The following is a 13,454-nucleotide window of genomic DNA, read 5'->3' on the forward strand; positions in this document are numbered from 1 at the left end:
AACCAAAATGACCAAGTAAGGATGCTCGGCTAGAAAGAGTCGACCAGAAAGCGCCGACCAGGAAACCAACCGAAGAGCGCAAGACGCTCGCCCAAAGGGCCCCGAGCAGAAGTACTAGAAGCAACCCCGCCACAGGGCGCCCCTCTGGGCGACCAGCTCGGCTCGGCACCCCTGCCTTGCCTAACCTTCTCGAAAGGTCTGGCGGCTATACACGCGACTCCACTACGACCTGCCACTATCTCCAAGCCATCAAGGCATAAGATCTCCGCAGGTATTCGGCACGACCTGCCATTAATGCATGAGACCCCCTCAAGTCTCCGATGCACTCAGTCATTTAATGAACACGGCCCAAGACGATCTCCGGATCACTGAACCATCAGAGCGTATGGCTCTCCCTGACCGCCGGTTCACTCGGTAATAAATGCACTTACCATCCACGGACCTCAGGCCCACCACGGCCGGCGGTTCAACCACTCCAACAGGTCCGATCGACCGTGACAACTCCCTGACTCCGGTCCGATTCGGCCTTATTCTCCACTACGCCATTAATGGGCCAAATCGTGCCCAATTATTACAAAACAGGACAAACCTCCTGTCACCTCCCAGGTAACAAAAATCCTTCTATAAAAGAAAACCTGGGGAAAAAGGGAGGGGGGACGGGACCGGACCGGGATAAGAGAAAACAACACAGACACAATTGAGGACATCATCCTCTTCATCTTATCTAAATATTCTTGCTGCCTTCTCCATATACTCTCTTCCTTGCTCTCTCCACATATTAGCCCCCTCTGACTTAAGCATCGGAGGGCCGGCGCCGGGGAGCCCGGCCACCGGCTTCTTTTTGCAGGACAGGACAGGACGCCCTCTTCGTCGCTCACCCCACTCCAGCTCACCCTCCAGGAGGACGCGGCCGGCCGGCGCACCGCCGTCCGCCCTTCCGGCAGTGGAGCTCCTCCTCCTCCGGCTTCGTGGTGGCCCCCAGGTCCAATTTCCAGCAACAAAAGCAGTACACACTTGCACATGTTAGTATGTGGTGGTTGATGAAACTCATATGTGCCGGCTAATGTCGCATAGAAACTCATATGTGCGTGCCTGGATGGTGCCAATTTTTGGGTTTTTGAGAGTGGGTTCCAGCTGGCTGTTCAACGGTTCAGGCCGTTGCCACGTGTGTATTTTGTGCGGGCAGTCGTAAACGTTGTGTGAGGAGTGAGGACGATATCAGAGGGTCAAAATTGATGAAATGTAGGGAAGGGGATAGGGCGAGATTCACGGGCGTCCTTCTGAGGTATATAATGTTAAAATAACAAAATCTTTGACGCGTGTCAAAGACGTTCTCAGGCTTAATCAAGTCCACATCTGGATCATTGTCCATTTATTAATCTTCTTCTTATCTTTTCTGCTAGGAAAACATAAGAAGAAGACTAATAATACAAGAACATCTAAGTAGTCTTCCGTAAAAGACAAGCGCGTCTTAGTCAAATAGATTAGAGATTTCCACTCATGTTGCACTGCGGTCTGCAAACAGTGGTCCAGGAAGTTTCGCGCGGTGTGCCCTGGAAGACCGGTACCCTGTCTTGTTCAGCGCCGGAACAATAAAAAACCAACGCCTTCGACGCGCTTGTTTCGGTTGCTTGCTGCAACTTTCCAATCAATACAAGTCAGCCTGATGTTGATTCCCGACGAGTTGGCAGGAAGTCTTGAAAACCAGGTTCGATCTCTCAAGGGCTGATATCACCCAGCCGCTATAAAGCCTGCATGCTCTTGGAAGGTCATCCAAAGCCTCCACGAAGCTATATTGTTCATTATTTTCCTCTCAGACTTTCAAGTAGCGCACATGGGATCTCTCTCCAACTCACAGAGGGCATGCTCTTGGTGGTCCTCTCTCATGCGTGCAACCCTTCTACTCTTGTGTCCTTTTGTGCTCTCATCTCCCCAATCTCCTGCTATCACCACCAGCACTCCAACCTCCTCGGTGGGGAACAACAGCAAAAGCGTAGGCGACCACTTGGCTCTCATTTCATTCAAGTCCAGTATATATGATGATCCATATGGGGCTCTGTCCTCCTGGGACAACAAGTCGCTTCATTTCTGCCAGTGGCAAGGCGTCACATGTGGTAGTCGGCACCCTGAGAGGGTCATTGCTCTGGACTTACCCTCCTTTGGCCTGTCCGGCACCATATCACCATCCATAGCCAACCTAACCTTCCTCAGAAGACTAAGTCTCCAAGAGAACAAACTCGACGGATCCATCCCTCAAGATCTTGACCATTTGCATCGGCTGCAACATCTCAACCTAAGGGCGAATTCTCTACAAGGACAAATTCCATCCAGTCTTGGCAACTGCAGACATCTGAGTTGGATTCACTTGGGCGACAACCATCTCAACGGACAAGTGCCCCATGAGTTGGGATCACTTCCTCAGCTCATCGGCTTGAACCTCCGATCGAATAATCTTACAGGAGGCATCCCAACATCTTTGGCCAACCTCTCCTCTTTGGACTACCTTAACTTGGGGAGCAACCAGATTGCAGGCGGCATCCCACCTTGGGTAGGGAACCTGACCTCCATCACCGTTTCATTCTTAACTTTAACGCTCTATCGGGGGGCATTCCATCTTCATTATGCCGTCTGCCCTCCCTTGCTGGCTTCGAGGTAGCAATCAACCAGTTATCAGGCATGATTCCTCCCTGTCTCTACAATCTCTCAAGCATCCGTGTCTTTAGTGTGGGGGTGAACAGTCTTGGAGGGACAATCCCATCCCACATAGGTAGCACTCTTCCCCACCTCAGAAGTCTCGACATGGCCTACAATGCGTTCACCGGACTTATCCCTTCTTCTTTATCCAATGCTTCTGAACTGTTTCGCATCCAGTTTCAATCAAACAATCTCCATGGAAAAATCCCTCGTAACCTTGGAACCTTACAGAATCTGTCGTTCCTGGGACTTTTCGGGAACCAACTAGAAGCCAAGGAGGCCGACGATTGGAGCTTCCTCACTGCTCTAACCAACTGCAGCAAGTTGACAGTACTACTTATCGGCAACAACAGCCTCTCTGGTGTCTTACCCAATTCCATTTCCAACGTCTCCACAGATATCCATACCCTCGGTTTTTGGAATAACCAGATATCTGGAAGCCTGCCTTCAGATATATGGAATCTGAAAAACCTGGTATATCTTGACATGTCTGAAAACCTTCTCACTGGTAACATTCCTGCCTCTCTTGGAAATCTTAATGCACTGAATGTACTGGATATGTCTTACAACTATTTCTCCGGCCAAATTCCTCCTTCAATGGGAAACATTAGTCAATTGAATTGGCTCTCTTTGGCAGCAAACATACTGAGCGGGAGCATTCCAACCCACCTTAGAAACTGCAAAAACTTGCAGTTACTAAATCTCTCCTACAATCAGTTTACAGGCCCTATACCCATAGAGATTCTTAGCCTGTCTTCCCTATCTGAACTCCTGGACCTATCCCACAACGCATTACATGGGTTCTTACCTTCAGAAATTGGCAGCCTGATAAATGTCAATAACCTCGATGTTTCCGAGAACAGACTATATGGCGAAATCCCTGATAGCGTTGGCAAATGCGTGGTCCTCGTAAAGCTTAACATGAGCGGTAATTTTTTTGAGGGGATCATCCCGACATCGTTGGCCAATCTAAAAGGCCTTCAATTTCTGGACCTCTCAAGCAACAACCTGTCCGGGCATGTACCTGACTATTTCCAAATATTTCACTCGCTCCAGTTTTTGAATCTTTCTTTCAACAACCTTGAAGGCGAGGTTCCGCTAGGTGGGGTCTTCGCAAATATGAGCGCATTTTCACTTATTGGAAATCGAAAGATCTGTGGTGGAATCCAAGAACTGCACCTGCCACCCTGCTCCTCTACCCAACCCCATGGGAAAAAACACAAAGCTGCTATCTTGGTGGCGATCATCGCAGTTGCCAGTGGAGTTCTAGGTGTATCTCTGATTCTCTTCTTCGTGTTACTTTACAGGACTAGAAAGACAAGAATGAGACGTCCATCCATTGCAGCCATAAGAACAGAACATGTTAGAGTCTCTTATGCCGAATTGGTCAGAGCAACTGATGGGTTCTCTTCAGCAAATCTGATTGGTGTTGGGAGTTTCGGTTCTGTATATAAAGGAGTCATGGATTGGGATGATATAAAGATGGTTGCTGTAAAGATACTGAACCTTCAGCAGCAGGGGGCTTCAAGGAGTTTCATAGCTGAATGTGAGGCCTTGAGAAGCATCCGACACCGGAACCTGGTCAAAATCATAACTGCATGCTCTAGTGTTGATTTTAGAGGTAATGATTTCAAAGCATTGGTTCTTGAATTTATGGAGAATGGAAGCTTGGAACGATGGCTGCATCCAGAAGTGAATGAGCAATGCCAGATGAGGAATTTGAATTTAGAACAGAGAGTGAGCATAGCCATTGACGTGGCTTCTGCCCTGGATTACCTTCATCATCACAGTCCGGTGCCAATCGTGCATTGTGATCTCAAGCCGAGCAACATTCTTCTGGACGGCGACATGACTGCCCGTGTGAGTGACTTCGGGCTGGCGAAGTTTCTTTCTGAATCTGCTAACTCATTCTCCATATCTGCTAGCTTGGCGGCGATAAAAGGATCAGTTGGGTACATTGCTCCAGGTGAGACTCCATGCACAAATTTTTCTACTTATTTGCTTCCAACGTAGGCTAATATAGACTAATAATGAGCAGCTAAAGACAGAGGCTAATCTGGCTCATTCATTTTATTACAACATATTTCTACCTTTTGATTTGAATTTATGCTTCTAATATAATCTTTCGGTGGCATAGAGAAATGATCCACTTCTTTGTTTTGTTTGTGGAGCGATTTATCTTGATTGTTTAATTATGTTATTTTTGCCGTTGTCTTTGTACAAACATATATCAGAGTATGGTTTGGGAAGCCAAGTATCGACCCAAGGAGATGTGTACAGCTATGGAATACTTCTCTTGGAGATGTTTACTGGAAGGAGACCCACTCATGAAACCTTCAATGAGAGCCTAGATCTACATCAATTTGTTGAGATGGCTTTTCCCACTCAAATTATGAACATCGTAGATCCGCAGTTAATACGAGAGGAAGAGTATGAAATTATTGATGACATACAACACAGGATACAAGAGTGCTTAATTTCAGTGATCAACATTGGGCTACAATGTTCCTGCAAATTACCCAAAGAACGAATGCATACGGGAGATATTCTTAAAAAAATGACTGCAGCGAGGCAGATACTTGGCAGGGTCTAAAGTCAGAGAGAATGGCCCACAAATATTAGTAAGATATTATGAAGGCTTACGTAAACATACATTATGGAGCTGCCGTTACTTCCCTAGGCCGCTAGTTTTTGCTGTTGCTTCCGGTGCCCATCCCCTTCGACCTGTCTTCAATTTTTGGTTTTTGCCTTTTGTTTGTGCCTGCAATTGTTTGAGGGGGCTCTTTCTCTTTGGATGCTCTACCATCACATTGCCCCGAGGGATATCAGGATGAACTTCTCCATGGATTTGAAATGAGTCTTGTCATAGTTGCACGAGTTATGTTTTCCTTGACACACGGGAGAGGTCACTTTTTGCCTCCATCTTGCTTGCGCTTTATATATTTCTACCTCTTATTTTGATCCTTCTTATCTTTTAATCCTTCCACTAGGTAGAGGAAAAGAAACGGGTGGGTATAAAATGTGTTGTGTTTAATGGAAATGTTTAGTGTTAATTAACGTGATTACTGTTGTTTAATCTTTCTCAATAATAAAAAACGTGTTAACTGTGTACAAAATCAATATAAGTTTATATAAAGTAAGGCATATGTATAATTAAATTTGAGAGACTGAAAGATGAAATTAAGTATGACTACGCCATTAAGTGGGAACATTAAGTGGGAGTCCAACTCGTAATAAAAAAAAATGGAAAGACAGAAGGAAGGAAGAAAGAAAGAAAAGAGACTCCCAGTTACCTCTGTGATGTGTTTTGAATGGCATGTGGTACTGGCATGGGCATATCCCTATTGATCTGTTATGCACCTATGCTTGTCATGGTTGTAAAACCGGATGATCCTATGCAGAAGGACTTTCCAATGCCCATGACTTCAGGCACAAACATCAACAGAACACTTGCAGAAAAATTATAATGCAAAGAGAAGAAAAACTTTATTAAATAATAAAAGTATTACAACTTACTTTTGAAGCAAAATTTTCTCTTTAAGGAGAATTAACCCATCTCTTCAAAATACTTCAACTTTTTTTTTAAAAAAATAATAAATAAAGTTGGCGGTCTCTGCCATCTTCACATATATAAAGGCCGAAGCCTTTATTTCGTTTCACAATAAGGGTCATGTTCGGACAATGCGAAGGAGAGAGGGCCTCGAAAGCTCTCTTTGTCCCTCCCTCCGTCTCTCTTGGTCTCTGGCACCATCTCCCTCTCACTCCTTCCCTTCCTCCCTCCCAATTTTCCTCCTTTCTCTTTCTATTTTTCTTTCTTTCTTTCTTTCTCTCGCTCTTCCTCTCTCTCACTGGTTTCTCAATTCAAAGGTCGGAACTATTTCGGGCGGTTTTTGATACGGCTCAATACACCTCAAATTGAGCAATTCGGGATGGTACTTGTTGCTGGAAATTGGACCCGGGGGCGGCCGTCGGCTGAGGAGGAGGAGCTCCGGCGAACACTGGCGGGCGGCGATCCGTCGGCGAGCGGCGTCCTCCGTGGAGGGGCCTGCAAAAAGCGATGGTCGGGGTTTCCGGCGCCGGCCCTCCGATGCTTAAGTCAGAGGGGGGCTTAATTTTGGAGAAGGAGATAAGGAAGATATATTCCACTCGGTTTCAGAGTCCAACCCCCCACTGAGGAGGAGAGGTTCTTTTTTATAGGGGGGTCGGATTACATGTGATGTGATGGGACGATGTTGCTGTACGACTCAGCACGTCGCTTGAGTTAGTGCGCGACCAGGTGAATTAATGCCTTGACGTCGGAGGCAAGGCCAGGATCAGAGAGTTGTCACAGCTGACCGAACGCTGCCGAGCTGGTTTGCCGTGGAGAACAGAAGATCCGTAGATGATAGGAGCCATGCGTATTAATTGTTGAGTAAGCCGGAGATATACATTAATTGTTGAGTGAGATGGAGATATACATTAATTGTTGAGTGAGCCGAAGGTTTGCAGAGATCATGCGCATTAAATGCTGGAGGCGGTGGCAGGGTATGGCCCCTGACCGGACTTCAAAAGGGTGCAACCGCGGTAGGTGGGCGGCGAGGTCGGACTTCCGAGGTCAAGAGCCCTGAAGCTAGACGTCTGGTGGGGCGCCAGGTCGGGCGTATTACTTGTGGAGTAAGCCACTTCAGGCGTGATCCTGCGTCAGTCAGTAGGGGAAAGTACCCACAGTGGACAGTTGGTGGAGTCCGACTCCCGAGGTCGGGCGCCCTTCGGGTCGGGCGTTCCGAAGTCGGGCATCAGGTTCGGCCGCCCGAGGTCGGCCGTCATCCGGCCCCGTATCGGCCAGGTACTCATGTACTCAGGGGAACTTGTATTCCCTCAACAGTACTGTTGACCTTGATGCCATCTGTATGATGTTATAATCCCTCTTGCGGAGATGAGGGGAGCCTGGGAGGATTTGATTTATGCAGTCATTATACTAAAGGCCTCCAATGTAATTCTTAGGAGGGACTCTTGGATGGTTATCAGCTAGTTAGTTGATTAACAAATTTATGTTGAGGATTTCCACACTATTCTGGATGATATAAGGAGGATCATTAGTATCCTGCAATCTTTTAAGGCTATCCATATTTACAAGAAGGTTAACAATCAGAGGCGGCCCAAGGAAGGCCTCCGGCCCTCCACTCTCTAGCCTGGGATAGCCTCATCGCCCCTCATCGCCATCCTAGGATCGCCATGAATTTGGCTATCAGCTCCAGCTGCCCAGTGCCCATGATGGGATATTAGGATTCATAGCTGCCTGCCTGGCTGCTGCCTTGCCTTAGCTGCCTACGAAGTACGAACGATCCAGCCTCCAACCTCCAGGCATGGCCAATGAGCAACGGACAACGGGGCTATGGAGGGCCCTACGCCCCTACGATCCTCCATAGCCCGTCTTCTCCATCCGCCGGCCGTAGTCACCACCCACCAGTCCAAAATGGCAGAATCCCATCCGGCCATCCCAGATAAGAGAAAACCAGTAAACCAGAGAGAGTCCTCCTTCTAAACTCTTCTTCGGTTCTTCCTTCTTTCCTAGTTCCTTACTTCCTCCTGAGTCCTTACTCCTTAGTTCTTCAATCTTCGGTTCTTCCTACTAAGTTCCGTCCTTCGCCCATTTCCGGCCGTTCGCCACTCGCTCAGTCGCTCTTGCTGTCGTCGGTCCTCCCCGTCGGCACTCGGCCGAAGAGAGTGACGATGGAATCAGGGAGGCGGCATCGCCGGCATGACGGCGTCTTTTCTCCTTCAGTCCTTCTCGACCCAGCCCTCCGTCCTCGCCACCATCGCCGGAGCCCGGAGGTGAGCTTCTGCCTTCCGAGAACAGCTTTAGGCCCTTTAGGGTGTTCTCTTTGTTGGGTTACTTGGATAATGGGTTATTACTTATTTATTTTTGTTAATATATACTCATAATCATGATGCAGGAATCCGATTCCTACTTGAGTAATGGGTTACTTGGGGTTTATTTAATTATTTTTTATTTTTATTTTTAGAAGTTTATTGCAATATCCATGAAATTCTAAAAGGATACCACAAAAGATAATAGACCAAAAAATACTGACAGAAATCATGACGAGAATAGTAAAGATGTCTTAAAATTCAGAACAGGTTTGGTTATCTAAAAGATCTGACATAAAAAAACTAAGGCCAAGCGGCCAACCCAATATGCATGCTTGGGAACAGACTACAGAGGAGGTATGAGAAAGAACCCAAGCATGACTTGTATAACAAATTTAATGCTCAGGCACAGGGCCCAGCTCGATAACAAATTTAATGCTCATCCTTGATATCTTTCCTCCCTGGAACGGTAACAGATTCAGAATCTGTTTGAAGAAATGCACAAGCTAGTCTGAAAAAAATGGGGGTCATTTATCACCTGAATCCTGCACAGCTTCTTCCAATTTAATTCCAAGATCATTTCTTTCAGCAATAAACTTCTGAATCTGAATCTCCAGCTCCTCAATCTTGGCCTGATATGTGCTAAGAGAAATCTTTGCGGCATCAGCTGACTCTGCCTTGGGTCAAGTGACAGGCTCTTGAGTCTTGATGAGAATATGGTAGTCCTTTGCTCACCTGATTTTAGGAGAATAGATATCAAGTATTCCTTTTCTTTCTTTTTTTTTCTTTTTTTTTTTGGTAAAACGGCTACTCATTTCATATAACTCTAACGTGAGTACAACCTGCTAAATCGCGGAAAAGTAAAAGATACAAGTAAGGATGAACATCATCATCAGACGTCCAAGTAAAATCTCCGGAATGCCGGGCAGCATGAGAGGCGACCCAATCTGCAGCCCTGTTCGCCTCTCTGAACACATGTCCTATCTGAACGTCGCCCATCAGCCATACCATCCTACGTACCTCTCTAATGAGGGGATGGCCATCCCCAAACCGATCCGCCCCTCGGAGCCACTCGACAACCACAGATGAATCCCCCTCAAGGCAGACCCGCTCCACACCAAGAACCTGCCACACGTAGGATATACCCTCCCAAGCCACCCGCAGCTCTGCTCCGACCACAGAGAGTCCTGGCGTACGCCGCCCTCCTGCCGCTATCAATCTGCCATGGTGGTCCCTAACCACAAATCCAACCCCTCCAACCACACCATCCACTGACCGACTGCCATCGAAATTTACTTTAAGATAGCCAAGGGGTGGAGGTACCCAAGAAACAAGGGCAAACCGGGGCGCTGAAGCAGCGTGGAGAGTACCCCAGATGTCCCTGGCTATCCCAGAAGAAAATCGCATGGTAGCCGCAAGAACCTCCCTCGCAGATAGCGTCGCTCTATCCACCACCCTCCTCGGGGGCGACCTCCTCCCCTCAAACAGGCCGGCATTCCTATCCAACCAGATGTGATAGGACAGGTATGCCACCAGAATCCCTACCTCCACAGATTGGGAACTCAGCGTGGAGGCTCTCAACATCTGAATCATATCCTGTGCAGAGACTATCGAGTCGGGTAGTAGGACCGGTGATCTCCTCCATATCTCTCTGGCTCTGGGGCACTGCAGGAGGACATGCTCGATCGTCTCCTCACTATCTGCACACTCCTCACAGCACTGAGAGACCGCCATGCCACGCCGGGCTAACAAGCTCCTCGTAGGAAGGCAGCCCCAGGCCACCTTCCAGATGAATAAAGCCACTCGCGGATGAATCCGCAACCTCCATATCCAGCCACCCTCAATCTGACGAGCTGGCTCCCTACCAATCAATGCACGGAGATCTCTGACCCGTACCCGCGTCCGTCCCGTCGGAACCCATACTAGCCTGTCGCCCCCCCCACCAGTGGGAATCGGAATAGACAGAACCGACTCCGCCAATCGCTCTCCAAAGACCTCCCGGACCATCTCCTCCCTCCATCGAGCCCCCTCTAGTGTCAGCAGCTCACTAACCCTGCAGCCAGCTAATCTCGTCACATCAACCGTGGTCGGCATACGGCAGATCGGTATCTCGGTCACCCAACTGTCCTCCAGCACATCAATAGACCGTCCATCGCCTATGATCCATCTAATCTCTGGAAGCACCACCCCAGCTCTAGTGCAAATCTCCCTCCAAATCGGAGAATGGTGACGGCCAGCTCGCACCCCAGGAACCAAGGCACCATATTTGGCCCTCATCAGTGAAGACCACATACCCTCGGGCTCAAGCAAAAATCTAACTGCATGTCTAGCAACTAGTGCCTCCCGCGTGGCCACCAAAGACTGCACCCCCAATCCTCCATATCTAGCCGGCTGGCACACAACATCCCAAGCCACCAAGTGGACTCCCCCTCTGCCACTGCACCTCCCCCAAATAAAGTCCCTAAACAGCTGCTCAAGGGATCTCAGGACTGTAACTGGAATGATAGTATTGGAAAGTAGATAGATAGGGACCGAGGTAAGAACTGAGCGAACCAAAGTGATCCTACCCATCATCGAAAGTGTATGCATCTGCCACCCCTCGAGTCTCCGTCTGATACTGAGCTCCAGAGCTGCACAATCCCTCCGCCGCAACCGCTGACCGGAGAGTGGGACCCCTAGATATGTCATCATGCCCTCCTGCTCTCCCACCCCCAGGATCTCCACTATCGAACGCCTCACAGCTACTTTGGTCTTTGGGCTGAAAATAATAGATGACTTGGACTGATTGACCCGCTGTCCTGATGCTGCACAGTAGTCCCGAATAATCCCACAGATGATCCGAGCCGACTGCACCGACGACCTGGCCAAGAGCAGACAGTCATCAGCAAACAACAAGTGGGAAATCGGAGGAGCCCTCACCACCGGTCTATAAACCTCCAGCTCCTGAGAGGCCACTGCTCGTCGTAGAGCTCTAGACAATGCATCTGAGCACATAATGAATAATAGGGGAGAAAGGGGGCACCCCTGACGCAACCCCCCTGTCGACACAAAGAAACGGGATGGCGTCCCGTTCATCAAGATAGCAAAGGAAGGGGCACGTACACAGCCCATCACCCATCTGATCCAAGTCTCAGAAAATCCAAACCCCTGCAAAGACTGCTGCAAGAAGTCCCATCTCACCCTATCATAGGCCCTCTCCATATCTAGCTTGATCCCCATCAAGCTCCTCCTCACCGGGGCCCTGCCGAGATCAAACATAAACTCCTGGGCAATAAGTACATTATCAGATATACTCCGCCCCTCCAAGAAAGCTCCCTGCTCTGGGCTAATAAGCCTAGGAAGGACACACCACAAACGGACGGCGAGAATCTTCGCCGTCACCTTGTACAGGGTCGTACAAAGGCTAATCGGCCGAAAATGACTCGGCTCCGTGGCATCCTGCCGCTTCGGTATCAGGGTGATAAAAGTCCTCTGCTAATCTGCCGCCATCACTGCTGTACTGAAAAACTGCTGTATAGCCGCCATCACATCTCGACCCACTATCATCCAATATCTCTGAAAAAATAAGGGTGGGAAACCATCCGGCCCTGGGGCCTTGTCCCCCGCGAGGGACCTCACTGCCTCTCTGATCTCCTCCTCCGAAACTGGTCTGGTCAGTGCAGCTGTCTCCCCCTCTGACACCCCAACCTCAGGCGAGTAGATATCCACTATGCTCCCACCTGTAGGCTGCTCTGTCCACCTAGCCCTGAAAAAACACTCCATAACCCTCTGAATCCTCTCCGGATCCTCTGACACCTACCCCCTCTCATCCCTGATAACTCTGATTCTGTTCTGATGCCTTCTGATAACTGTCGCCTGGTGGAAAAATCTAGTGTTTCTGTCCCCCTCCACAATCCACTGTACCCTCGATTTCTGTCTCCAAAATATCTCCTGCTGTCTAAGAAGGCCATCATGCAGTGTCAGTAGTGATCTGAGCTCCCCCATCTCCCCATCTGCTAGACCTCCCCTCTGGTCCTCCTGAGCCTGTAACCTAGCAATTGCCTCCTCAGATTCCTCAATCCTCCTGAAAATGTCTCCCACCTCCTCATGGTTCCACCTCCTCAAACGTCTCCTCGTCAACTCCAGTCTACGAGACACCCGATACATAGCATCTCCTCTAACCGGAGCACTCCAAGCCTCCCTCACCATCTCCCATGATCTCGGATAACAAAGCCATATTTTCTCAAATCTAAATGGAGGCCGAACTGGAATAAAAGTGTCTGTACTCACCAGTAATGGACAGTGATCCGACGCAATCCTGGGCAAATGGCTCACACGGTGATCCGGGAAGCACTGAACCCACCCAGCAGTCGCACAGGCCCTGTCAAGTCGCTCCCATACTCTAGCCTGGCCCTGCTGATTATTACACCATGTAAATCTGGAGCCGGAAAACCCCAGATCTATCAAACCATTCGATGTCAAAAAATCTTGGAACTCCCTAACCTTCCTCTCATATGAGAAAGGTTTTCCCCCCATCTTCTCCTGAGGATCAACGATGCATTTGAAATCACCAGCCACCATCATAGGGCACCCCTGACTAATCAGCTGAGACGCCTCCTCCCACAATGTCCGCCTCTCCCTGAGGTCAGTACTGGCATACACTGCAGCAAGCACCCAAGAAACACCACCACCCTCCGAAATCACTATAACCACCTCCTGTGTACATACATGGAACACATCCACCCTGCAAGAGCCCTGCGCCCAGGTGACTAAAATACCACCCGACAACCCCTGGGACTCAACTGCATAAAATCCCCACGACCGAGGAACCGCTCTCCTAGCCTTCTGAAGACTCCTTCCGGAAAGCCGGGTCTCAAACAACACACATATATCCGGACAATGCAGCTGCACAATCCTGCGGAAGGCCGGCG

General features: G+C 48.9%; 1 protein-coding gene across 1 annotated transcript; it reads left to right on the plus strand.

The window, feature by feature from the left end:
• Positions 1-2,663: 2,663 nt before the first annotated feature.
• LOC103698686 (receptor kinase-like protein Xa21) lies at positions 2,664-5,627 on the plus strand. Its single transcript, XM_039114833.1, has 2 exons — positions 2,664-4,660; positions 4,929-5,627. The coding sequence occupies exons 1-2, from the start codon at positions 2,677-2,679 to the stop codon at positions 5,285-5,287; spliced, it is 2,343 nt and encodes a 780-aa protein (XP_038970761.1). The 5' UTR covers positions 2,664-2,676; the 3' UTR covers positions 5,288-5,627.
• Positions 5,628-13,454: the final 7,827 nt, after the last annotated feature.

This window comes from Phoenix dactylifera, chromosome 17 (assembly GCF_009389715.1).
Source record: "Phoenix dactylifera cultivar Barhee BC4 chromosome 17, palm_55x_up_171113_PBpolish2nd_filt_p, whole genome shotgun sequence".
Lineage (NCBI taxonomy): Eukaryota > Viridiplantae > Streptophyta > Magnoliopsida > Arecales > Arecaceae > Phoenix > Phoenix dactylifera.

What these genes read in the sequence shown, in the direction of transcription:
- LOC103698686 (XM_039114833.1), top strand. Translation starts at nt 2,677, where the DNA reads ATGATTCCTCCCTGTCTCTACAATCTCTCAAGCATCCGTGTCTTTAGT. An exon ending in AGTTGGGTACATTGCTCCAG is followed by an intron (nt 4,661 to 4,928) that starts GTGAGACTCCAT and finishes AACATATATCAG; the next exon opens with AGTATGGTTTGGGAAGCCAA.